Consider the following 27,416-nt stretch of genomic DNA (forward strand, 5'->3'; position numbering starts at 1 on the left):
ACATGGCGGTCGAGAAGACAGCAGGCCTACCGGACACATTAGGGAGCTTTAGAATAACATTTGCAGGCGCTGCAAGTGTCTCCGGCATAGCAGGCCCCATATGAGCGTTAGAATGATGTTTGTCCTCAAGCAAGCCACAACCCACAATCGAAGCGACACCGCAGAGGCGAAACCAGCGATTGCGAGCCGCACACACGGACGCTATTTCGGATTTTCTGCGGGCGGGCCACGAATGGCAGCTCGCGTTACGACACATGCACAGTGACAGCGACCACACCGCAAGGGCTCGAGGTGCGCTATTCTAAAAGGGACGCATGCGCAGTGGCAGCGACCACACCGCAAGGGCTCGCGGTGCGCTATTCTAAAAGGGACGCATGCGCATTGGCAGCGACCACACCGCAAGGGCTTGCGGTGCGCTATTCTAAAAGGAACGCATGCGCATTGGCAGCGACCACACCGCAAGGGCTTGCGGTGCGCTATTCTAAAAGGGACGCATGCGCATTGGCAGCGACCACACCGCAAGGGCTTGCGGTGCGCTATTCTAAAAGGGACGCATGCGCAGTGGCAGCGACCACACCGCAAGGGCTCGCGGTGCGCTATTCTAAAAGGGACGCATGCGCAGTGGCAGCGACCACACCGCAAGGGCTCGCGGTGCGCTATTCCAAAAACGACGCATGCGCAGTGGCAGCGACCACACCGCAAGGGCTGGCGGTGCGCTATTCTAAAAGGGACCCATGCGCAGTGGCAGCGACCACACCGCAAGGGCTCGCGGTGCGCTATTCTAAAAGGGACGCATGCGCAGTGGCAGCGACCACACCGCAAGGGCTGGCGGTGCGCTATTCTAAAAGGGACGCATGCGCAGTGGCAGCGACCACACCGCAAGGGCTCGCGGTGCGCTATTCTAAAAGGGACGCATGCGCAGTGGCAGCGACCACACCGCAAGGGCTCGCGGTGCGCTATTCTAAAAGGGACGCATGCGCAGTAGTAGCGACCACACCGCAAGGGCTTGCGGTGCGCTATTCTAAAAGGGACGCATGCGCAGTGGCAGCGACCACACTGCAAGGGCTTGCGGTGCGCTATTCTAAAAGGGACGCACGCGCAGTGGCAGCGACCACACCGCAAGGGCTCGCGGTGCGCTATTCTAAATGGGACGCATGCGCAGTGGCAGCGACCACACCGCAAGGGCTGGCGGTGCGCTATTCTAAAAGGGACGCATGCGCAGTGGCAGCGACCACACCGCAAGGGCTCGCGGTGCGCTATTCCAAAAAGGGCGCATGCGCAATGGCAGCGACCACACCGCAAGGGCTGGCGGGCGCTATTCTAAAGGGGACGCATGCGCAGTGGCAGCGACCACACCGCAAGGGCTCGCGGTGCGCTATTCTAAAAGGGACGCATGCGCAGTGGCAGCGACCACACTGCAAGGGCTGGCGGTGCGCTATTCTAAAAGGGACGCATGCGCAGTGGCAGCGACCACACCGCAAGGGCTCGCGGTGCGCTATTCTAAAAGGGACGCATGCGCAGTGGCAGCGACCACACCGCAAGGGCTGGCGGTGCGCTATTCTAAAAGGGACGCATGCGCAGTGGCAGCGACCACACCGCAAGGGCTCGCGGTGCGCTATTCTAAAAGGGACGCATGCGCAGTGGCAGCGACCACACCGCAAGGGCTCGCGGTGCGCTATTCTAAAAGGGACGCATGCGCAGTAGTAGCGACCACACCGCAAGGGCTTGCGGTGCGCTATTCTAAAAGGGACGCATGCGCAGTGGCAGCGACCACACTGCAAGGGCTTGCGGTGCGCTATTCTAAAAGGGACGCACGCGCAGTGGCAGCGACCACACCGCAAGGGCTCGCGGTGCGCTATTCTAAATGGGACGCATGCGCAGTGGCAGCGACCACACCGCAAGGGCTGGCGGTGCGCTATTCTAAAAGGGACGCATGCGCAGTGGCAGCGACCACACCGCAAGGGCTCGCGGTGCGCTATTCCAAAAAGGGCGCATGCGCAATGGCAGCGACCACACCGCAAGGGCTGGCGGGCGCTATTCTAAAGGGGACGCATGCGCAGTGGCAGCGACCACACCGCAAGGGCTCGCGGTGCGCTATTCTAAAAGGGACGCATGCGCAGTGGCAGCGACCACACTGCAAGGGCTGGCGGTGCGCTATTCTAAAAGGGACGCATGCGCAGTGGCAGCGACCACACCGCAAGGGCTCGCGGTGCGCTATTCTAAAAGGGACGCATGCGCAGTGGCAGCGACCACACCGCAAGGGCTCGCGGTGCGCTATTCTAAAAGGGACTCATGCGCAGTGGCAGCGACCACACCGCAAGGGCTCGCGGTGCGCTATTCTAAAAGGGACGCATGCGCAGTGGCAGCGACCACACCGCAAGGGCTCGCGGTGCGCTATTCTAAAAGGGACGCATGCGCAGTGGCAGCGACCACACCGCAAGGGCTTGCGGTGCGCTATTCCAAAAGGGACGCATGCGCAGAGGCAGCGACCACACCGCAAGGGCTCGCGGTGCGCTATTCCAAAAAGGGCGCAAGCGCAGTGGCAGCGACCACACCGCAAGGGCTGGCGGTGCGCTATTCTAAAAGGGACGCATGCGCAGTGGCAGCGACCACAATGCAAGGGCTGGCGGTGCGCTGTTCTAAAAGGGACGCATGCGCAGTGGCAGCGACCACACCGCAAGGGCTCGCGGTGCGCTATTCCAAAAAGGACGCATGCGCAGTGGCAGTGACCACACCGCAAGGGCTCGCGGTGCGCTATTTTAAAAGGGACGCATGCGCAGTGGCAGCGACCACACCGCAAGGGCTCGCGGTGCGCTATTCCAAAAAGGACGCATGCGCAGTGGCAGCGACCACACCGCAAGGGCTCGCGGTGCGCTATTCTAAAAGGGACTCATGCGCAGTGGCAGCGACCACACCGCAAGGGCTCGCGGTGCGCTATTCTAAAAGGGACGCATGCGCAGTGGCAGCGACCACACCGCAAGGGCTGGCGGTGCGCTATTCTAAAAGGGACGCATGCGCAGTGGCAGCGACCACACCGCAAGGGCTCGCGGTGCGCTATTCCAAAAAGGACGCATGCGCAGTGGCAGCGACCACACCGCAAGGGCTTGCGGTGCGCTATTCTAAAAGGGACGCATGCGCAGTGGCAGCGACCACACCGCAAGGGCTGGCGGGCGCTATTCTAAAGGGGACGCATGCGCAGTGGCAGCGACCACACCGCAAGGGCTCGCGGTGCGCTATTCTAAAAGGGACGCATGCGCAGTGGCAGCGACCACACTGCAAGGGCTGGCGGTGCGCTATTCTAAAAGGGACGCATGCGCAGTGGCAGCGACCACACCGCAAGGGCTCGCGGTGCGCTATTCCAAAAAGGACGCATGCGCAGTGGCAGCGACCACACCGCAAGGGCTTGCGGTGCGCTATTCTAAAAGGGACTCATGCGCAGTGGCAGCGACCACACCGCAAGGGCTCGCGGTGCGCTATTCTAAAAGGGACGCATGCGCAGTGGCAGCGACCACACCGCAAGGGCTGGCGGGCGCTATTCTAAAGGGGACGCATGCGCAGTGGGAGCGACCACACCGCAAGGGCTCGCGGTGCGCTATTCTAAAAGGGACGCATGCGCAGTGGCAGCGACCACACCGCAAGGGCTCGCGGTGCGCTATTCTAAAAGGGACGCATGCGCAGTGGCAGTGACCACACCGCAAGGGCTCGCGGTGCGCTATTTTAAAAGGGACGCATGCGCAGTGGCAGCGACCACACCGCAAGGGCTCGCGGTGCGCTATTCCAAAAAGGACGCATGCGCAGTGGCAGCGACCACACCGCAAGGGCTCGCGGTGCGCTATTCTAAAAGGGACGCATGCGCAGTGGCAGCGACCACACCGCAAGGGCTGGCGGTGCGCTATTCTAAAAGGGACGCATGCGCAGTGGCAGCGACCACACCGCAAGGGCTTGCGGTGCGCTATTCTAAAAGGGACGCATGCGCAGTGGCAGCGACCACACCGCAAGGGCTGGCGGGCGCTATTCTAAAGGGGACGCATGCGCAGTGGCAGCGACCACACCGCAAGGGCTCGCGGTGCGCTATTCTAAAAGGGACGCATGCGCAGTGGCAGCGACCACACTGCAAGGGCTGGCGGTGCGCTATTCTAAAAGGGACGCATGCGCAGTGGCAGCGACCACACCGCAAGGGCTCGCGGTGCGCTATTCCAAAAAGGACGCATGCGCAGTGGCAGCGACCACACTGCAAGGGCTGGCGGTGCGCTATTCTAAAAGGGACGCATGCGCAGTGGCAGCGACCACACCGCAAGGGCTCGCGGTGCGCTATTCTAAAAGGGACGCATGCGCAGTGGCAGCGACCACACCGCAAGGGCTCGCGGTGCGCTATTCTAAAAGGGACGCATGCGCAGTGGCAGCGACCACACCGCAAGGGCTGGCGGGCGCTATTCTAAAGGGGACGCATGCGCAGTGGCAGCGACCACACCGCAAGGGCTCGCGGTGCGCTATTCTAAAAGGGACGCATGCGCAGTGGCAGCGACCACACTGCAAGGGCTGGCGGTGCGCTATTCTAAAAGGGACGCATGCGCAGTGGCAGCGACCACACCGCAAGGGCTCGCGGTGCGCTATTCCAAAAAGGACGCATGCGCAGTGGCAGCGACCACACTGCAAGGGCTGGCGGTGCGCTATTCTAAAAGGGACGCATGCGCAGTGGCAGCGACCACACCGCAAGGGCTCGCGGTGCGCTATTCTAAAAGGGACGCATGCGCAGTGGCAGCGACCACACCGCAAGGGCTCGCGGTGCGCTATTCTAAAAGGGACGCATGCGCAGTGGCAGCGACCACACCGCAAGGGCTGGCGGGCGCTATTCTAAAGGGGACGCATGCGCAGTGGCAGCGACCACACCGCAAGGGCTCGCGGTGCGCTATTCTAAAAGGGACGCATGCGCAGTGGCAGCGACCACACTGCAAGGGCTGGCGGTGCGCTATTCTAAAAGGGACGCATGCGCAGTGGCAGCGACCACACCGCAAGGGCTCGCGGTGCGCTATTCCAAAAAGGACGCATGCGCAGTGGCAGCGACCACACTGCAAGGGCTGGCGGTGCGCTATTCTAAAAGGGACGCATGCGCAGTGGCAGCGACCACACCGCAAGGGCTCGCGGTGCGCTATTCTAAAAGGGACGCATGCGCAGTGGCAGCGACCACACCGCAAGGGCTCGCGGTGCGCTATTCTAAAAGGGACGCATGCGCAGTGGCAGCGACCACACCGCAAGGGCTGGCGGGCGCTATTCTAAAGGGGACGCATGCGCAGTGGCAGCGACCACACCGCAAGGGCTCGCGGTGCGCTATTCTAAAAGGGACGCATGCGCAGTGGCAGCGACCACACCGCAAGGGCTCGCGGTGCGCTATTCTAAAAGGGACGCATGCGCAGTGGCAGCGACCACACCGCAAGGGCTGGCGGGCGCTATTCTAAAGGGGACGCATGCGCAGTGGCAGCGACCACACCGCAAGGGCTGGCGGGCGCTATTCTAAAGGGGACGCATGCGCAGTGGCAGCGACCACACCGCAAGGGCTCGCGGTGCGCTATTCTAAAAGGGACGCATGCGCAGTGGCAGCGACCACACCGCAAGGGCTCGTGGTGCGCTATTCTAAAAGGGACGCATGCGCAGTGGCAGCGACCACACCGCAAGGGCTCGCGGTGCGCTATTCTAAAAGGGACGCATGCGCAGTGGCAGCGACCACACCGCAAGGGCTGGCGGGCGCTATTCTAAAGGGGACGCATGCGCAGTGGCAGCGACCACACCGCAAGGGCTGGCGGGCGCTATTCTAAAGGGGACTCATGCGCAGTGGCAGCGACCACACCGCAAGGGCTCGCGGTGCGCTATTCTAAAAGGGACGCATGCGCAGTGGCAGCGACCACACCGCAAGGGCTCGTGGTGTGCTGTTCTGGTTATTTCAGTCTGACTCGGGTCAGAAATCAGCACTGGATTCTTTCACAAGTACGTGATCGTTCTCTTCTGCCGTCGGGTGTGCGATACGGATCGCGCTTGCCGGCAACGGGCTCGATCGTTTTGGATATCACGCGCACGAAATGCACCGCAAATGTCGGCTTCGGCATCTGTATAGTTCGATTGATTGATTGATATGTGGGGTTTAACGTCCCAAAACCACTATATGATTATGAGAGACGCCGTAGTGGAGGGCTCCGGAAATTTAGACCACCTGGGGTTCTTTAACGTGCACCCAAATCTGAGCACACGGGCCTACAACATTTCCGCCTCCATCGGAAATGCAGCCGCCGCAGCCGGGATTCGAACCCGCGCTCTGCGGGTCAGCAGCCGAGTACCTTAGCCACTAGACCACCACGGCGGGGCGGCATCTGTATAGTTCGCCTGTGCATTTTGATTTTGAAAATATGAACAGTGCGTTTTTTCTCTCCCGGAATTTTCCTTCGAGAATAAATAAGTTTTTGGTTAGTCGATATATTACGAGAGCTCTGCTGTTTCCCACCTTGCTTTGCCATGCAGTAGCATGTTTTGGTACCGTGCGCTAATAATTTATTTCGCTTCCTTTGTGAGCGCGCTAAAGGAGGTGTAGTTGAAGAGCCCGAAACGGCTCGAGCAGCGCTTAGTGCCGATATTCAATAAATAGGTGGTGAATAGGACATGTATATATATATGATAGGGAGGCGAAGGCAGGGAAAATACCGCTCTCTCACCTTTGAACTCGCTGTGTAGTTGAGGGGCCCCCGGATGGTACGTACCGACTGGCCAAGCTAACTACTGTTTTACGAAAGACGTTTTGCTGTTGGAAGCAGGAGAACCCACCATTCCGGCGCAGGCCGAGCACAGGTTGGCGGTTCGCACCAGACGGAGGACGGCATCCCTGCGCGCCATGCCGCTTCAGTGTGGCTGCAGCCCGCTTAATGACGGCGGGAGAGTGATAACGCGATAAGAGCCGCCCCAATTATGGGTCGTTCGGAAACGATCTGCCAAGCAAGTCCTAGTCGTCTTTGGCGGACACATTTAAGCTGCGTAATTTATTGCCCACTTGATAAGCTGGATTACCGAACTCTTTCGGGAGAACGAGCCGTGGGCCGCCGTCGACCGAGCGCGACGTCCCAGAAGTAGAGTGCACTAGAAGTGTTCTCTAGTACACTGTACCAGAATAATTCTGCATAGAGGCGCTGCTGCGCTTTCTGCGTTCAACCGGTATCTCAGAACGGCTCTTATGTGAGGTGTGTGCTTTAAGTGTGCGGAGCACTTTAGGGCCGCCGTGTGCTGTCATCACTTTGCATGCCATAGCGCATAGTAGAAGTCTTGGTGGGTTGTGCGTCTCCTAGTAGCCACATCTCGTTTAGTCCTTGGTGTCTCCGCTGGGTGGCGGTACATGTATATGATGAAAAGATGTGAGACGGTGGTACTTGGAGTGCTCACTAGGCGGACGGACAGATGGACGCGGCCAGCGGATGATTCACGGTTTGCCGCTAAAACCCAAGTTTCGCCCTACTCATCATCATTCATTCCATGGATATGCTGCGATTTTTTTCTCTGGACGCCTTGATGGCGATATAATCAATTATCATCTTCAGCAAAGAACAATTATTGTGCTCGGCGTAACGCAGGCAAGTGTTAAAAATATGATAGCATATCCATTGAGTGAATGATGATGAGTGGGGCGAAGCGTCCATCCATCCGCCTGTATGGCTGGTTACGCCTAACAAATAGGACAAGGTTAGACTAAGAGAAGCTTCGCCCCTAAAATAGAACAGATGAAGCAGGTGCCAAATAGAAATAAAGGGAAAATAGCAAAAAACAATATAGAAAGAGCAAGAAAGAGAAACGGATCAAGAGAGATGAAGAACTACATGGAAATAAAAAGAGAAAGGGAAAAGAGAGACACGAAGCAGAAGAGTCACTTCCTTCGGACATACCTGTATTTGTATTTTCGTCTTTATTCTCTTTACAACTTTCACACCTCCTGTACCTGCAGGTTAGCCTCCCTGCGTATTCGTTACTCTCGCTTATTTTTATTTATTTACTTAAAGCGTTATCGGAAGCATTACGGTGAGGAAGAATACAATATAAGCGGTCGTACATATAAATAGTAGAGATAAAAATGTACGCGTAATAATAAAGAAATTACAAGCGCAGCCAGCCTGCACAAAAAAAGTGGGATGTCATAAAGAACCAAGAAGGCATAAAACGTATCGTTTCATATTTCATTAACAACAGCAATAGATAATTCAGTCCACTCCAATGTTGTTCTTGGCAAAAAAGACAGTGTTGCAAAACATTTCACGCACCTCAAGTGGGTGACCGCCATAATAAGGTTCAAGTACATGAATACTGCTGCCAATCAATGCACCCACCTTTTGAGGAAAAAATATTATGCTAAAGTTTCAGACAAGTTTTTTCCTGTGACTCCCATTTCAGATCCGCCTTACCTTGGGAAGCGTTAAAGGTGTCTATTTTTGAGTCACAAACGTAGCGCACTCATGAATTCTGCTATACGCACCGGTAAGCTTGTAACCATTTTTAAGTGCTTCGTCAGTACTTGGGCTATTCATGGCACGCAGGCTACAAGCGTAGGCGAGGTGCCGTCCCAAGACCTACCCAAAAGCAGGGAGCAGGCGACGCGACCTCCGAATCGCCTCGGCTAAGCGCTGCACGCGTAGCTGAGCAGCGTTGGATATCCGATACGACGTTGTTCGGTTGGTGCACATACACCCCAAGTTTACTCATACAGACAAGCGCACGCCTAGCGGCCTGCTTGTCACAAATTCGTGCAGCGAAACCTGCTGCCGCTGTTTAGTGCCCCAAATGTTTTACCTGGGGCACTGCAGAGCTCTTAAAGCGTTCCGTTGTACCGCGTGCATGAACAAAAACTTGACCCAGTTTGTCTTTTTCAGGTTAATCTCCGTGGCCTGTGCGCTGTATTTTACGGAGGAGTCGCCATATTGGGCTTTTGTGTTGCGCAACGCATGAAAACGGTTGCGTATGTTGGGCCCTTCATGATGCGCTCGACGCCGTTGCGATGGCTCAACATGTACCGAATTCGGTGTCACGAGAAGTGAATATACGATGAAGGTAAATGACACGTCCAAACCCGATAATCATAATATGCGTTTCATGTAAAACATGACTACATGCTATGCTCATAGCGTTCTCGCGGCCGTTTCACTAGTTTTACATAGTATGCCAAATTTGGTATTACGTGACGTGAATAGACGATGAATGTGAATGACACATCCAAATCTGAGAATCATGATATCAATTTCATGTAAAACATGACTACACGCTACGCTCATAGCACGCTCGCGGCCGTCTCACTTACTCCATATATACCAAATTTGGTACCAGGCGACGTTAATAGATGACGAAGGTATATAAAACGTCGAAACATGATAATCATGACATGGAAGTCATGTATGACATAACTTGCCTCCGCCTCTTAACGTTGTGCCGATTTGAAAGTGACCTATCACCCTTCCTCATTCGCGCTTCGCATATCATCGATTCCCACTGTACGTGGGATCTGCCAATTTTCATGTTTCGGCAGCACTAGCAGAATGGCAATATCGGTATCATATTCATTTACAGTAATATCGACTGCATCCAAATCAAAAGGTCGCACATGAGCTGAACGGCGTCTTTCAGAAAACCAAGTATTCGTGGAGGTAGGCTACTGAAGAATAAAAAGTTTGAATTGTCACTGCTTTGTAACGCGCAGTGTTTCATACCAGATACACAAAACTCTGAAGACGGGCGGCGTTCTTCTACAACAAGCAAAACATCTGGATGTTCGTTCTTACATTCCCCAACATATTCATTGAACACCGTAGAACTCACAGTACCAATGGGTGACCATAAGTGACCAAAGCACACCTGTAACCAGCCTGTGATCGTCGCAGTGCCGGTGCCGTTCAGTCTAGACGTAGTCTAGACCATAGAGTTTCCCACAATACTTACTAGAGGGAACTCTGGCGCTAGTGTCTATGGGAGCTACAACGCACGGTGCTTCAGCGAGCATAGGAATGATGGGTAGTACACACATTTGTCTAATATTAGTACTTCTGGCCTGCGTTTGGCTCCGTGTGTGTTCGTGTATCTTGGAGCTGTTTTCTTACGAAACAAATATTAGCAAATGTTCAGCGGTTGCGCTTCACCATTTTATTTTTTTAGACTTACTTTCCAAATTGGCTCACGAAGTTCAAAAGGGTTCAATCTTTCTTTCAAAACAAAACCGAAACACAGCAATAAACGGAGCCGCAAGTACGATTCGCCGCCCGCAAGTACGAAGACTAGGCAAATGTGTGTACTACCCATCATTCCCATGGTCGCTGAACGATCGCAGCGCCAGAGGGCCCTCTAGTTAATTTTGAGAAACTCTATGGTCTAGACCTCCTCCGTGTCTCCTGCTTCTGCGGCGCCATGGGAGCTAGTTGGAAAAAGAAAGTGGGGAAGCCCCGCGGGCGAGTGCGAAGCGTTGTACGCTTTGAGAGCACGGCTTTCGAGCCAGACTTGACGGCGTCGGCACATTGCGAGCAGGACAGTTATAGTGAGCGCCGAGTCTGGTCGGATCTCAGCGACTGTACCTCTCCAGCGGGTATTATTTCTTCATAGCGCACTCATGCTGCGGCGTTCGCGTGGTTACCTTGCATGCATGCGTCGCTGGCGTTCTGCATAGAGGAGAGAAAATTTTGGAACGGAAATGAAAATAAATGTAAGATTCAATAGTAATTAATTAATTAAGTTGCCGACTGGTTATGGTTTGTACAATTGATGCTATGCCAATGCTGTAGTTTTTTTTTCTGTTAGAAAAAGTGGCGTAAGGTCTTGTTTATTCCATTTCTTTTTTAGGAATATGTCATACTGATGCGTGCCGTTCTGCGCATTAGATAGAAAAAAAAAACTTGGGAACGAGACGCCAGCATGCGCAGTAGCGGTGTCAACGGCGCCCGATTTGCAAGTAGGTGCAATAATAAAACCCTCCACATTTAATAAAAACAGAGAGCCCGATCTACAAGCGAAATCAGAAGGCCACATTCTGCGCTCACGGGTTACTCACAAATAAATGGGTCATTTTCTTGTTCCTTTCGCGGAACTGCCCCTGATTAAAAATGGGTGCTGTTTAGAAAATTATTACTGACGCGCTGACGTAATCACAGCTGTGACGCGTAGCACGACGTGGTTTTATTGTTTTTAGAAACGAAGCTTTTTTTAGCACCACTTGGTTGGTCATCCTTTTACCCAGCGTAGCCACCATATCCATGGAGTGAATGATATGATGAGTGGGGCGAAGCGTTCGTCCGTCCGATGCGTGCTGTCAACGAACGCATGAACGAACGAATGCACAGACGGACGCTTCACCCCACTAATCATTCACTCCGTGCATATGCAGTGATTTTGTTTATTTATCCCTCGCGCGTCTAACAGCATTTTACTTGTCGTTGACAACTTTTACTAGACGTGCCTTGTCTGTATAGGGAAGACCAGTTGTGGCGAGAACGGCAGGATGGCCGGCGTGCCAGCTTAAGAAGCGAAGAACGCTTCTAAGAAGCTATAAAACCCCGCCGTGGCGCAGCTGTGATCACATTAGGGCGTCTGCGAAAATTCGGGAAACAGCGTTGCAATGAAAAGCAGCGCTAGTTCAATGAGAGCAAAAAAGAATCCATTCAATCGAGTGTAAAAAGTAATCCATGGACGTCAAACGCTGCAGTCGTCTGACCTGGCTCGCGGGTTGGGCTGCCATTTTCTTTCTTCTTCGTTGGTGCCCCCCCCCTGCCCCCCTCTATACAGCCCGCAAACTTCGAAGTATAGTTTCGAGCACGTGCAGATCTCTTGCAGAGGCGTGACAATTTTAACTGCCCTAATATGAGCGGCGCCAATCTACAGCAAAATAAAGAGCAAACCTCATAAGCGCGAAAATGCACGCGACAGCGACGAGCGACGCTATGAGCGACGAAACAGGGCGTTCGCGCGACGTGTCGCGTGCTCGTTTTCGCGCGATCGCTCAGTTCTCCAGATTTGGAAACCGTCGCTCATCACCCGGAAGTGCTGGGCTCAAGCAGCCAACAGCGAAAAACCGGAAAAGACAAATACTACATTGGTGCGCGTGACCCTGCCCGAGTCACGTATGTGCAACGAGAATTAACACAATGTTTACGCATGTGCATATAAAGAAGTGCTGCAAGGCATTCCTAAACACTTTCCGTTCCATTACACAACAATATATCGTATTTTTAAGTTCCATACCGCTCACTACGCGTTTTTTTTTTTTTTTTTTTTTTTTTTGGTGCGAGTAGACGGCCTCCTGCCAGCAACAGTGGAGTTCGCTCGCCGAAGCCGTCGCGTGAATGAGGTTTGCCTGCGCTAGCGACTGATCGCGCGAAGACGATCTACGTCGCGTCGCTCGTCGCTGTCGCGTGTATTTTCGCACTTATGAGGTTTGCTCTTAAGAACCCCATTTGAAAATAAAACGCCCCAGCATTGACTTTGCCTCTCGTACTCCTTGAACTGACATTTACAAACGAACACAAAGCTATACAAAAGTACAAAACCATTTTTTTCTCGCCACATTTCAGAAGCTTCGCCAATGGCGCGACAGCCTTTTCAAGCGTAAAGCCCCTTGATTTTATTCGACCGAAATAAAGAGCGCCGTGGTGTGGAGGCAAGAGCGGGCCACACCCGCATCTGGAAACACGCGCTCTCCGTGCGATCACGGAGGAAAGAAAAGTATAGGAGAGGCCATGATGTCATATTCGTCAAGCCGCCACATCGCAAACACCCGCACTACCTCCTAGCGGAGAACAAGATAAAGACTTCGCGATTTCCGGCGACCAGCCCCCGCAGCAGCCTTGGAAGCGGTGTTCTCTGCCGGCAGCGAGTCAATCCACGAGTGCTGCTTCTTCTGCGTGTCTTTTTTTAGAAAAACTGCGCGATGCCCAGCTGTCGGTGCGAATCGCGTGCACCACCGGATGTACCTGGTGGCACTTTTCACGCGTGTTCACTTCACTGCTGATGGCATTTGCATGCGGAGCTCTCAGCTGTACGCTCCGTTGGTTCTTACGTATTATGTCAACTGAGAACACACGCGAACTTACGTTTTTACTGTGGCAGTCATCATGTCGCGTTTTTCAAGTTGTGTCGTTCATACGGAAGGACAATGAACTTTTCTTGTTACCGTACTAAGTGTGTATGCATTGTGCGCTTGCTGCGTGTTAGTTGTGTGTGCACTTGAAATACACACTCTACGTGCACGATCACGTATACAATACAGTTGTGCCTTCTTACCGACGTGAAGAACGTCAAGTACTAGGCTGGCGTTGCACGGAATAGCTACGAAGCAAGCTCTCAAAATCGTGCATTGCCACACTGACACCATATACGAGCAAAGAACTGCTAATCGGCCCGTAGATCAGGAAACATGGCTAAAAGAGAGAGAGAAAAGGCCATGTGGTGAGCAGAACGCTTAAGTCACTGCCGGGTGAGTTCGAATTCGATGATGCAGGGGCTGAATGATTTTCATTCCGACACGTACCGGTGCTTTCTGTGCCATTCACAAAAACACTCCGCAAAGTACTTCAGCACGCCGCGCTCAGGCCTGCCACGCACGAACAGTCTGGGAAAGGTGTGCTCGTAACATTTTACTGCATGTAAACCATACAGTACGCGTTCAGTGAACGCCGGGACTATATAAGCGAAACTGTGCCGAGAGAACGCCGCGGAGCGCCTGTTGTTTTGTTTGCCCCATACCGGTTTGTTTGCCCCATAAGTATGACGTCACTTCTGCCACACTTCTCGCAATGCATTTGGGGTATGATAGGGCCTCTCCTTAGTTTTTTCCTTCTTCCATGCGTGCGATTGAGTCTGCTGGACCCACCGCGCACCCGCAATCTCGGAGGTCATGAAAGTGGTGTCTCCGTTCTAACGTCATACGCGAGAGGGCACCACTCTAGTATCTCGAGGTCAATAGTCCTCGCACTTCCGGTGCACTTCCTTTCTCGTCGCCAGGAGCTCCAATTCTCCACGCAGATTTTCATGACGAACACCTTGCAAGCAAACACCTTTGACGAACACCTTGGAAGGAAGCGGCGCGGAGAGCTCTCAGTGTGGGCCGACCACCAAGACTTCGCGGTGAGAGCTCCTGAGACCAAAAAAGCCAGCGTCGGCGGCAATCGCAAGCAAGCATTGATCCGGAGACGGCGAGGGCTCGCGCAGCAAAAGCAAAGCGGGTTCGTCGACAAACGCAACCCGAAGGGAGTGCCCACTAAGCAGAGGCGGCATGCAAGCAGCGGCAAGAGAACGTAGAATCGGAGCGGGATGGAGCGATCAAGCGCCGAAAGTGGCCGAGATCGGTGGCGCCGACTTCCTCGACCACACGTTCGGCCATTGCTGCAAGGTGGCCTCCCAACGACCTCGTAGCCATCGCCTCCGTCCGTGCCAACGCTACGAGAGTCTCGTGGTCTTACATTCGAGATTCACCCCACTCCTTTACTTCGTGGAGACATTTCTTGCTCAAATGCGCGGCTTTTCAGAGCGATCACGTGCACACGCGTAGACAAGTTGCGGCCTCCCAAGGAGCCCGAGCAATGACCGCAAGCCATGCTCAAATCAGCCAATGACTGATACCTGGCCAGTCTGCAGTGATTTTTGAGTGTGTAGCGTGATTCTTCGGGAAAAAAGAAAGCGGTTTTCAGCTGACTGTGAGAATATATTATAAACTACAGGCGACCGACAGCGCCATAATTTTGGCTCTTGTGTTCACGCGAGCCTCGACTACCGATAAGCAGCGTTTTGTGAGCATGCTCAAAAGAATTGCAGGGTCCCTCTAAAGTGCCTTACATGCCTCACCAAGTCGAAGAGTTGTCATCGGTGTCATCATGAGTGATGCAAAACAAAGCATGTCATGACGTCAGCGTATATGACACCATCATAATGGCACAGGTCACCACAGTTTGCGAAGTCATCATTCTCGCTACTGTGGGCCGTTCCAGGAGGCACAGAAACGCCGCATGATGTTCAGAAGCTTACTTTAGAAGCTGAGCGAGTTGCAGACTTTCTAGTTCCACTTATTTAATTAGCCGATTTAGGCTTTCCCGCCGAATCAAATGAAGAATTTTCCAGGCACTTAATTGTCACAATTTTTTTGAATACTTATTCGCATTTTCCCACCAAATGTAGTTATTAGAGTGATCATCACGTTCACCAACAGCTTGTTTGCCTGTGACTTTTCAAAGTAATAATTGAACGTTGAAATAAAAGTACGGTGTATTGGTACACTGTAGAGAAACATACGTTGGAGGAATTAACAAGTAACGTTAATCATGCCCTGACAGACGTGCATTCAACTGAATGGAAACTACCCGGAAAAAAATTATTAAAAGTAACCGGTTTGCTTTCATTCATAGTTAAACATATTTTCACTGTACAAATAAACTAATTAATGGACTTTTCCAACTCTCCTTCATACTTGAGTGAAATTTTAATGTAGGTGAGAATATTTTCAATACTCGTTAAGGTTTCTCGTTAAGTTATTTATCGCGAAAATCGCACCGCTTTTTGGGGGGTGGGTGGGGAGTGGGATGGGGGTTTTGACGATTATTCGCTCGTTAGCTCTGTCGCGTCCGGTAACTCAGGCGTGCTGGTGAAACAATAGAAGCTGTGGCGACATCGCTACTCACCGTAACGAAAGATCACCACGGGTTCAGCTTGTCGAGCCGCAGGGCCGCGTCTAAACGTCAGACTATAGTTTTAGAGACGCGCAGCGCCACCTATCGACGCAGTTTTGAGTAGTGCAAAGCCCGACTCCTTTGAACAGTTTGCTGCGCAACCAGGTGCAAATACAGCGTATGAAATACTGATTTGCGCATTGAACACTTAGAAAAAGAGCTACGAATTTCTCTCCGCTAGTCTGACGCATAAAGTGCTTGTCGGTTCACTCGCCAGAATGGCGGCGAAATCAAGAGCGGACGCAACAGCTCCGCGCTTTACAAAAAAAAAAAAAAAAGACCTCGGTCGACGCTACTGCTGAGTTGTGAATTTCAACATAAGTAAAGGACTTCAGTTTCACTGATTTCCGCAGCTTTCGCGAAGCATAATGGCGAGTGCACTAGATACGGGCCGTCGCGAATGTGTAGGGGATTACACGCGTTGCGGTACTACAGCTGGTCACATGAAAATGTGTGATAATGTAGGTGATATGACAATGCGCCCGATCGTTACCACGGAGAACCATGATGACTTTGACCTTGGTGCAGGCCGTGCAACAGTAGACAGGTGACGCGCGTGATAAGCATCGCACACGCCGCGACACCGATAAATTGAAATGGTCTCCGCTATACAGTATTACGCACGTAAGGCTTTGAAGGCTCTAAGTTCCGGCTAAATGCGTTGCCCCGCCGCGGTGGTCTAGTAGCTAAAATACTTGGCTGCTGATCCGCAGGTCGCGGGATCGAATACCGGAGGCGGCGGCTGCATTTCCAATGGAGGCGGAAATGTTGTAGGCCCGTGTGCTCAGATTTGGGTGCACGTTACAGAACCCCAGGTGGTCAAAATTTGCGGAGCCCTCCACTACGGTGTCTCTCATATACATATGGTGGTTTGGGGACGTTAAACTTCACTAATCAATCAATCAAATCACAAAAGCGCTCAAGATAATGTAAAAATAAATTACGTTCTGTGTGAAATTATACGACATATGTGAGACACGCTGTCTGGATTAATATTGTCAAGGTGGGCTCTTTTAAGCGAACCCAAATCTAAGAGCACGGTTGAGGCAGTCAGAAAACTCCAACCAAAAATCGTATTGCAGCGTTTAAGTCAGCGCTTGGTCTAGCTTCGAAACGTCGGTTTTCTGAATACAATTTTTGGTTGGAGTTTTCTCATTGCACCATTTCTACGCTAACCAAGAAGACTTCTCCAGAGTGTTCACTCTTATAGGAACACGGGTGTGTCGGTACAAATATCGCCCAATGGTAAAATTACGCAAGACAACCAAATTCAACGAGCTCCGTGTCATTCAAATGAAGTACCAAACTGTCGGAATTTACTATACAGCAGTGTCATGGGACTAGGACCACAATATAAAAGGTTATCTCAAGCACAGTTAAAGCTCGTCGAATAACGGATAACCAAGAACGCCACATTTTTTTTTAAGTGGACACCTAACAACAACGCAAAACTTCTGTTTATCCCTGAGTCGCAAAAATACTGCATTCACACAATATTTACTATTCGTCATGTTTGGGACGACGCCAAGTTCACTTTACGACGTGCTTCAGCTCAAAAGCGGCACCGGCATCAACATGATCCCGGCGATGAGAGGCTACGACGACAATACACATCACTCTCGCTAAGTGCTCGACCTCACCTTACTGCGGTACATATACAGCCGAGCAAGGCCAAATGCTTTTGTAGACAGTGCTAAGCAAACGTACAAGCAGTTACATTTGCACCGACAGCTAGAGTGGGACAAACCGCCCTTTGTGGGCGAGCATGAGGTACGCGCACGTGCAAGCCTATGTGGATAGCAGACGACGCAGGGAGCAATCCCCACTAGGTGTGCTTCAGCCAGTGACCACCAGGCGGCGACTGGCTTCCGCCTTTCAGTCGTGTTAGGCATCGAGGCATTTTAGTCGCTGACACCGAAGAAAAAACGCTTTTTCGTGTATTAGTAAAATAAATTTTTAACAATATACAGAGTGAGACCACCATTGCCGTGAGACGACGTTTGGTAGGTGAGAAAACACGCGAAAAAAAAAATGTCACCCTGAAAATTTCCGCACCAAACACCACGGAGTCATATTTAGACGGCCTCTGCTAGTCGGTAAAAATGAAGCACATTGCCCTCTGAGGGGGCCTGTGACTTAAGATACCAATGTTTGAAAAACTTTGTTAAGGATATGTCGCCAAAATAGGTGAAGTGCACTTTGAAATCCATGAAGACACTTGGAGATTTCAGGCGCAAATTAAAAAAAAAGATTTGGCCTTGATTTTCTCCTCCATTGATGAACATATCAAGGTTAAATGAGCGACGTTAGAATTCTCGTAGTACACCTTATTGGTCTAAATCAATTAAGAGTTTCACTTTTGTGTCCCTATATATAAAGTAGTCTTGAAAAAATACGCGGGAAACTCTGCACTGTGACGTGCTGACGGACTAACTCAGGGCATAGCCTGGAGGCACTGCTCAGGGCTGTCCAGAAGGAATGTGTGATGGCTGAGGGGCTTTTACTGTCTGTCCCGACGTGGGAGCAGCCAGCGTCAGTCTTGGACTGATCATCAGGACCAAAACAAGATGATCCATACCGGTTAACTCTCGCCGACATGAGCGATGCATTGTTCATCGCATGGCTTCGTCGCGTCGCTTCGATGAGGCATGTACGCCCCAATAAAGGCGTAACTTTTTGGCTCTGGCGAGAATCTAAAATCAGGAGATGAGATGGTGCAAGTAAGACATAGGAAGCCTTCATGTGCGCGCTGCCTTCATGCACATGAGGGCTCCTAGTACGGCATAGACTGCTGCGCGGCGCACGAATTATCTCCACCACGGCCGCCTGGATTGGGCGGAGTGTGGGGGCTGGATCGGGCGCGCGCCCCGCCCAATCCAGGTGGCCGTGCCTCCATACAGAACCGGCTGCGGCGTCGCACGGAATTGCCGTCATGCACTTTTTCCGGTTAGGCGCTTCGTTTGAATCGCTCCAATAGGACATGGTCGCCGAGTCGGCATGCGATGACGCCACGACGCGGCCTTCAGTGTGCCTCTTCATCGGCCTCCCGTCACGCGCACTTGCTGCTGGTGGTGGTCTTGTCTGCAGGCCCTTTGATACGGCATGATTGATGATCTTCGATGAATTGGCTATATTCACAATAATATACTGTTTTGCGAATTGATGGTCTTCATCGGCGAAACGCAGCAGGACACGTTAAATTCAAATGCAGCTGGCTGCATCGTTTTCTCGGGCGAACGCATCAAGAATTTTCATCGCACATTTTATCAAAGTTCTCATGACAAAAGCGCACTGCGTCGTATCCACGACAAATATGCGACAGGAAACCTTTTTATGTCCCTCTGCATACCGTCATCCTTACAAGGAGTTATCGGCAAGCCGCACTAAAATACTGACGTTCCACCGTAATGCTCTAGGAGATCAGCAGTTGATAAACGATATACAAGAACAAGTGCTGACTGCGTGAGCCCGCCTACTGTTACGTTTGGCCCGGCAATTCGTCTGGGCAGATGCCGCTGTGCGTAAGCCGGTCTGCTGGGGAGGCTCTCAATCCCTTCGGCGCCCTGTCTGCCAGACGCTGTCGCAGATTTCAGCAATTACCCAGACCATGCGGCAAGAGAAGGCGTGTTCCTGACTTTCAACTACGGACCCTTTCGTCGTCCCTTCGAGAAACAGCGGTGACTGATTCCCTCGGCGACTCATCTGGCGAGGGGGAAGCTGTTGTGACCGGCGCCAGAGCTGACGGGGGAGCGGCGCTCTTTTAATCCTCAATCAAGTAGACGACCGGCCAGCTGCCTATGCCCGCCTGGCATTGTCCCTGCTAGCCGGAGGATGAGACGTCATGTCGCCACGACGCCGTAAACCGTTCGAGAGAGTACAACAAAGACAGCATCTTCCTTGAAGAGACTGTGGCGGCCGCCGCAAATCGCCCCGCTAATTAAGCGATCAGATCGGCGGACCCTTCGATGTATGCTGTCAGGAGCTTGGTACCTCTTGACTAGCAGCACACACACGACGAGGAAGAGCCCTGCTAGCGCCACCTTGCAGTGCAGTGATCACGACATAAAAAAATGGCAGAATATCCACGGAGTGAATGATGGAGAGTGGGGCGAAGCATTCGTCCGTTCATGCGTCCGTCTGTGTGACCGTCCACGCGTCTGTTCGTGCGCCCGTCACTGCGTTCGTTCATGCATACGCCCCTGCGTCCGTTCATGCGTCCATCCATGCATCTGTCTGTGTGTCCGTTCGTCCATCTATTCAACACTCCAAGTCCCACCATCTCGCATCTTTTTATCATATATTCCTCATATAGAAGCACCGCCATCCAGCGGACATTCCAAGGACTAAACGAGAGGAGGCACACACACACTTTCTTACGGCTTGCGCTTCGGGTCGACTTCCCACCTTCAACCACCTTGAGTTCATGGTATATACTAGTTCACTCTATTCATGGCACTGCGGCCCAATGCTCGCTAAACCTTTCTAAAATCAAGGAGGTTACGCCCAGCGAGTATAACGTAGCAACCTTTTCCTGTCGGATAGTTCTCAATGTACATGCCAGTGGCTGCTAACGTGAAATGAGAGACAGGAGGATTCGGCTTTTAATTTCTTACGGCTTGCGCTTCGTATCTGCTTCCCCCCTTTAACCACCTCGAATTCATTCATGGTATATACTAGTTCATTGTATTCATGGTCCTGCGGCTCAACGCTCGCTAAACCTTTCTAAAACTAAGGAGGTTACACCCAGCGAGTATAATGTAGCAACCCTTTCTTGTCCGATAGTGCTCAATGTACATGCCAATGGCTGCTAATGGAGATCGCAGCGTGCGCGTCGACTCAAAGCCGAATGCTCCCGTCTCTCATTCCCCATTAACAGCCATTGGCATGTACATTGAGCACTATTTTTTATTGTTAAACAACGCACAGAAGAAATCTCTCACCGGCACCACCTTGGAAGTCAAATGTTATATCTATTTCGGGTATGTGCCATTGGTGGTTACGTACTACGAGGGACGCACAAGCCACGCCATAAGGAGCTTCGCCCTAATATTGGACGTTCACATGGGCCGTGCATGCTCGTCCCCCTCACCTGTTGTGTGTGTGTGTGATTGGTGTTTCACTCGGAGAGAAGGAGCCCGACAGGGCTTAAAATGACGCCGCATAGTGCTGGACGGCGCTCTGAACTATGTAACGGTTCAACCACCACGCTCGTGGTTTGTTAAACCACTAACCCTTCTTTGCTGTAAATACGTGTAAATAATGCCATAAACCTGTTTGTTTTTCATATCCTCTTCTTGTCAGCGTTTATTTCCTCCACCCGATGTTACGCCATGCTACCACAAGAGACCGGGTAGTCCCCCATTCGCAACAACTGGGGGCAGCGGTGGGATGCCATCAGCAACTTCCTCCTTCGACGTTACACTACCTACAAAGCAGTGCCGAACAGTTTATCTGGTTTGCTGAATAACACGCACGGCCTGTGACAACTCGGCAGCATTTACCAAGGAACGGGTGAGAACGGCCGTATGTGTTCGAACTTAGCGAAAAAGCCTGCAACGCAGGAGTTTTGGCACTCGGAGATCACAGGCTTCGTAAATACACTTCGCAGCCACACATGGGTTTCATGTGCGTCCGAACATTCACACGTAAACTGTTCATACACATTTATTTCATCGTCGAACTTGCTCTTCGCGACAAGCAAAATAAGGCACCCGGCAACAAGGATACTTTCACCTTCGACGAAACCACGCTTTGACATCGCAATTTAAAAAATGCAGTGCGTGCAACAGCAAAATTATGGACCATCTCCCCGAAGGGGACCCTGATGGGATGCGAAGCAGCAGCGGTGCGCACGGCATTGACCCGGCTGAAACAGGCGTCGACGCGGGTGCTGGAAGAATGGTTTGAAGCGAATGTCCGTGTAGCGTTTACTCGAGTAAAAGTTCGTTTGAAACGCCAAGACACGGAAGGCGGTTGGGTTTCGGGTGTGTTTCATCGCAGATAAACGAGCCGAAAGAGCATTTCCACTCGACGTGTGGTCACGCGTTGCAGGCGGTGGAGAGGGTGAAGCGAGAGAGGCGTTGTGCGAATCGGAGGAGGAGCTGGTAGCTGCGGGCGCTGCGGCGAGCGTGGTTCGAGTGAGGGAGAGAGTGACGTCAGCGCCCACTGTGACGGGAGCGTGACGTCAACGCGCAGCTGCGGTGCGACCTACATGGCACCGCTTCGACACCTTTGGCGAGGGGAATGCATTGAGGCGTGTCGTCTAAAGACTGTCTACCGGTCCCTACCTAGGTGAAGCCGCCAGATTGATTGGCGGGGCTTTCGGCACCGCTTTCTTTTTCTCAAGACCTAAATAAAGTTCATACTCAGTTTTCGTATGGACGCACTTACCTACGGCGTTACTCACGTGAGTCATATAGTTTCTTCACATCCAATAACCCGTTCACACTAAAAAACTTTATAGCGAACACAGCTAGATGAAGCTGCGGCGTGGTGGACGGCTGCGCTGCGCAGCTCCAATCTCCAGGATCAAGTGCGGGACATCCAGCAAATTCATCAGGCAGCGAGGTGCAGACAGGGTTTCATGTCCTCCTCTAGAGCTGCTAGGCCCAGGCCACAATTTTGCCGTAGTTTTAAAGTTGTTACCACTACGACTACACATCGCAGTACCATCTTTGCTGCTGTTACATTTCGCAGCCGCCGCGGCCCATGGCAGCCCCTGGGTTTAAAATGCTTGCGATATGTGTTTAACTATGAAATTTACAATGACTGCCAAATGGGCATGTTGAAATCATGATGAAACAAGCACCAAAAAGTACAAACACCCAGAAAGGTCACCAGATGAGTCCTTACTAGCAACCGAAAATTTTTATGTCAGAACGAACACTTTATATGCACAACACATTCCACGTTGTTCTGCTAACAAATGCGAAATGTGCTTTTTTGTGCAAAACATAACACAGTGCATCACTTTTTCTACGTTTTCTTTTCTTAGTTTTTGGGGGCATAACACGGGTTTTTTCCAGTTGTGTGCCATCAAATATGGGAATGGTCTTTACAGCGAAAGCTGCCATGAGATCAAAACTCGGGTCACGCGATGCCGTAGTTGTCCGCCGCCGCCTCTGCTGTCCGTAACTACAAAGCACGAAATTAGCAAAATACCTAGTACCAATGACACAGTGGGGCTCGAGCCCAGGTCCTCTGGGTGTCAGTCCAGATCTGCCACTGAGCCACGCCTGTGCTGGGGACTTGTTAGTAAACTTGCCTTGGGCAGGATTGATGTCGGGAAAGAAATTGCGTCAATACGACTTATAAAGCGTTTCAAAACAGCGAAAGAACAACCAGCCCTCGCACTGTGCGAATAGCGTAACGAGTGGGTCGTACATATAAGTGACGTAATTTCCATGCAGCACAGAAGCCACTTCTGTATATGGGGCTGGCTGCTGCACTAGGCGGCGCGGGAGACGCTGCGAAAAAGTAATGCAATTGGTATCACTGTCGATAATTTAAAAAATCAAGGCGGGAAAAGTTGCAGAACGTAACTGTGGAGTGGCAGAAAAGAGACGTTTTTAAAAAAAACAATCCGGAAGTCTACTCGCTAAATAAAGGCGCATATATAAACCAAGACGGTGTGTCTGTGTTTGTACGCCCTGTATTTTCAAAATGAAAAGAGCAGACTTGAGATGGCTGACGTCCTAATTAAGCTAGAACATCTATCTCTATGTGTTTCTCGCAAGTTGCACTTCCGCACTCGACGGTGCTTTGAAGCGGCCTCTTCCGAACGTAATAGTACATGGCGACAAAACATGCTACGCACAGCAGCACCGCCACGAAACACACGTAAAGAAACGAATTTGGATGGTGATCTAAAAATTGACCGACTAGAAGAGGCGGCGATAGCGCACCGATACCAGCTGTGACTATAACGACGGACATCATCCTGTTGCTAATATCGACGTAAGAGACGGTCCAAGCGACCACGGCCGCGTAAACGGGCGCTTGGCCGACGCCCATTAACGCGCCAGAGGCCCAGAGCACGGCTTCGTTGACGGAGCCCCAAACCACGAACATCGCGGCTGTGACGACTAGGACCACGTGAGAGAGCACGAGCACCCGAAAGGGCGACATCTTAAGGGTGACCAAGGCGGCAGCCAAGCGACTCGCCGCGAAGCAGAGGAAGTAAACAGCAGCTACCCGAGCCGCCATCGACTTGGTCAAGTGGAGGTCGCTCTTGACGGCGAACGCGGTGAGCATCTGAGACGTCGTGCACTCCAACGCCACGTAGACGCAGACGTAGGCGCTCAGCAGGGCGAGTAGGATCCGGCCGAAGCGAACGTCCTCCGAGGACTCCTTCCTGCAACCCGTGGCGGCGTTATCCTGCTTAATGTCGGAGCTGTCTATCAGGTAGAGCGTTACCATGGCAACGACCAGGACTAGATGGAAGGCGCTGGCTATGCCGAACGCGTAGTAAATGCGGCTTTCACCCACTTCGAACGCGGTGTCGTTCGAGTCAGTCAGGTTTAGCGACGAGGTGGCATAATGACCAGTCGACAGGAAGGGTTCGGCGAACAGCGGGGCCACGAGGCAACCGACTCCAAAGGCCAGATGGAAGACTTGCAACGCCGGGCTGCTGTTCTGCGGCCAGAGCTTGATGATCCACACGTTCGCACCTGAACAGAGAATTTCTGTCACTTGTATTGAAATTGCGTGCATTGCATTAGCAAAACAAAATGCACACAGTACTCACAGATGAAACAGGACTACAGCTTACCGTCTTAGGTTAGAATCAAATCGCCGTTATTTTCAGCTCGGACTTGTAGATCAGAGCCAACATTATCGTGAGAAATCAGATTCGACACGGTATGAACGAATCGTTTGACTGGCCAATGTGATGTCTTGTTTGAGCCAGTGAGTATGCTACATATATATATATATATATATATATATATATATATATATATATATATATATATATATATATATATATATATATATATGTGTGTGTGTGTGTGTGTGTGTGTGTGTGTGTGTGTGTGTGTGTGTGTGTGTGTGTGTGTGTGTGGATAGATGGTTATTATAGACCGGTCGTAGGTAAAGATTGTTATTTGTGTGTGTATCAATATTCAAGTGTACATACTTTATGTTACTTAACTGAAATGGTATTTTTGTAACCCGTATGATTTTGCCTTTAGCGTAGCGTTTTTTTTTCTCTATAGTTCTGCAATGTGCTGCTGTCAGTTGTTCAAGGGGGCAAGACTCCTGTCAAGCTTGCGGGGTCTCGACTTGGCGAGCGAGCGCCATGCCACGCTCTTGGAGTGAGAGGACACAGTTGACATGGTCGGTCCAAACCAAACACACATTTATTTAACTAATTTAGAACGACGATATCGTCCGCCGAGCAATTATAACATAAATCGTGATCAACACGCTAGGACATCTCTACACAATATTACCATACACTCCATGATAAACACAATAACACACCCAAGGCGTCGTCGCCAACGCTTGGCTTACCACGAGGGCCCCCGACGTGCAGCCCGCGGTGCCACGCACCGGGGACCCACGCTAGAGACAACCGTTCGCGGCAACCACCACGTGCAGAAGAGCCTCGCGCAACTCTCGCCCGCCACCAAGACTTGCCTACCGCTAGGGGTCCCAGCCGGCGCTACCACTCTACCAATCACGCTGATGATAGTGGTGATCACCGCGAACACAATGCCACCTACCGCCCGGTGGTTGTAATTCGAAATGCGACTTTTGGGCGAGACACGTACGCCACGCAGTGAAAACAACTTCACAGAGGGTGTCAGCACCCCCACATCCCCCAACCTTAGTTCAAACCATATTCCGAAAAACAAAGAAATCAGCTACACAAGATCTAACAAAAAAATCACAACCCATGTCCCTTCATAATGTCTGTGCACCACGACACCGCCGCTGGTCGTCACTGCTGCACTGTAGGGCGTGACTTCACCTCAGTACCGGTCCCACAACAGCAACGTTGCCGTCGGCGCGACGAACCATCACTGGCGCCGAGACGTCTTCCGGTTGCGACCAGCACTCCCGAAGGCGCCGGACTGAAGGCAGTTGCTCAGGTCTCAGGCAGCTCCATCGCCCGACATTACGACCGCATTTCTGGCCAGCGGCGCTGACGATGTGCGGAAGACAGCCAGCCGTAGTTTGCAACACTCTCGCTGCGCACATTCCAAAACACTCTATAGAAACAATGGAGCAGGGCCTAGGGAAGGGAGCTTCGGGTTTTTCGCCCACGTGGTACGATGGTCAGCACTGCTAGCTAATAAATCGGTGGTGGCCGAGACGCCCAGCTCAAAAATAAAACAAAGGTCACTTTTCCTAATTCGTGCATCGCAAGATAAAAAGTGAGGGAAGCAGAGTGCAAGACCTCGACGCCACGATCCACCTAGTTGTGCCACGTGCGACAGGCGGCTGCACAAATCCTTAGGCCTAATGAGTCGCTCGACAACAACCGGCATCCACCAAGCACCCAGTCTAGGCGCAGAAAAGGCAGCCGCAAGGAGACATTTACTCCGTGAGATGGCCTATCGCTCGCCGCACACAGCAGCTTACCGAGCGATCGGCGTCCACCGCTTGAACAGTGTTACGACGCCCCGGCGTCGAGCCGCAATACCAGACAGCAACGATGCCCAGCTCCCTGAGCCCAGAAGAGATAGAAGAAGCTATTTACACAAAATCGGACCACCCATGAGGCTTCCACACTCACTCACTTCGGGCCTTGCCTACAATCCCCGTGCTCTAAGCCTTGCTCACCCCAGGATGCAGAAAGCATGGCTCTCGTCGCAGCACAACTGAACAATGTTCTTGAAAATGAACGACAAAAAAAAAAACTTGCGAGCAGAAAAAAATAAAAACTCAACCTGCCGACCAGTTCAAACAGGTCACAAAACAAATATCCTCGCTCTCTACAAAGCACACCGCCGACGCTAGCAAAGAAGTCCCCCTAAGCCTACTCTACTCCGGCTCTAACAAAAGCTTGTACCGAACCGCGAAAACTGTCGTCCGATGCTCCAAGAGCTCCACCTTGGGTAGCCAGTGTGGGGTCTCCACTTGGCGAGCACCACGCTCTTGGAGTGAACAGACACAGTAGATACGGTCGGAACAAACCCAAACAACAACATACACTCCATGACAAATACAATAACATGACAAACACACAATACGATGACAAACACAATAACACACCCAAGGCGGCGTCACCAACGCTTGACTTAACGAGGGCCCCTGGCGCGCCGCCCGCGGTGCCACGCACCAGGGACCCACGCTAGAGACAACCGTTCGCGGCAACCGCCACGCGCAGAAGAGCCTCGCTCAACTCTCGCCCGACACCAAGGCTTGCCTTTCGCCAGGGGTCACCGCTGGCGCTACCACTCTACCAACCATAATGATGATAGTGGTGATCAAAACGAACACAACGCCACCTACCGCCTGGGGGTTGCATTCCAAAATGCGGCTTTTGGGCGAGAGACGTGCGCCACGCAGCGCAAACAACTTTACAGGGGGTGTCAGCCCCCCCACAAGCTGCAGTAGATTCTAGTCCCGTCTCCTCCTTTTCATTGTGAAAAAAATACAAGATGATTGATTGATTGATTGTGTCTAGGGGTGTAGCCAATGGGGAGGGTTGCATCCCCTTCCTACAAAGTTTTTCGCGAGAACCCCCCCCCC

The 27,416-nt window shown here is 52.1% G+C and overlaps 1 protein-coding gene across 4 annotated transcripts in view; it reads right to left on the reverse strand.

Annotated features, from left to right (window-relative positions):
* LOC119167677 (sodium-dependent glucose transporter 1A-like) overlaps window positions 1–27,416 on the reverse strand; it is a 197,236-nt gene that overhangs the window by 19,674 nt on the left and 150,146 nt on the right. For 3 of the 4 annotated variants that reach the window (XM_075876069.1, XM_075876068.1, XM_075876067.1), the window contains one exon: window positions 24,204–24,385. The exons of the other annotated variant lie outside the window; for it this stretch is intronic. In XM_075876069.1, coding sequence (XP_075732184.1) covers window positions 24,204–24,385 — 182 coding nt within the window. The remainder of the gene's footprint in view (window positions 1–24,203; window positions 24,386–27,416) is intronic. 4 annotated transcript variants of the gene reach the window in all.

The sequence above is a fragment of the Rhipicephalus microplus genome, chromosome 10 (assembly GCF_043290135.1).
Source record: "Rhipicephalus microplus isolate Deutch F79 chromosome 10, USDA_Rmic, whole genome shotgun sequence".
Taxonomy (NCBI): Eukaryota; Metazoa; Arthropoda; class Arachnida; order Ixodida; family Ixodidae; genus Rhipicephalus; species Rhipicephalus microplus.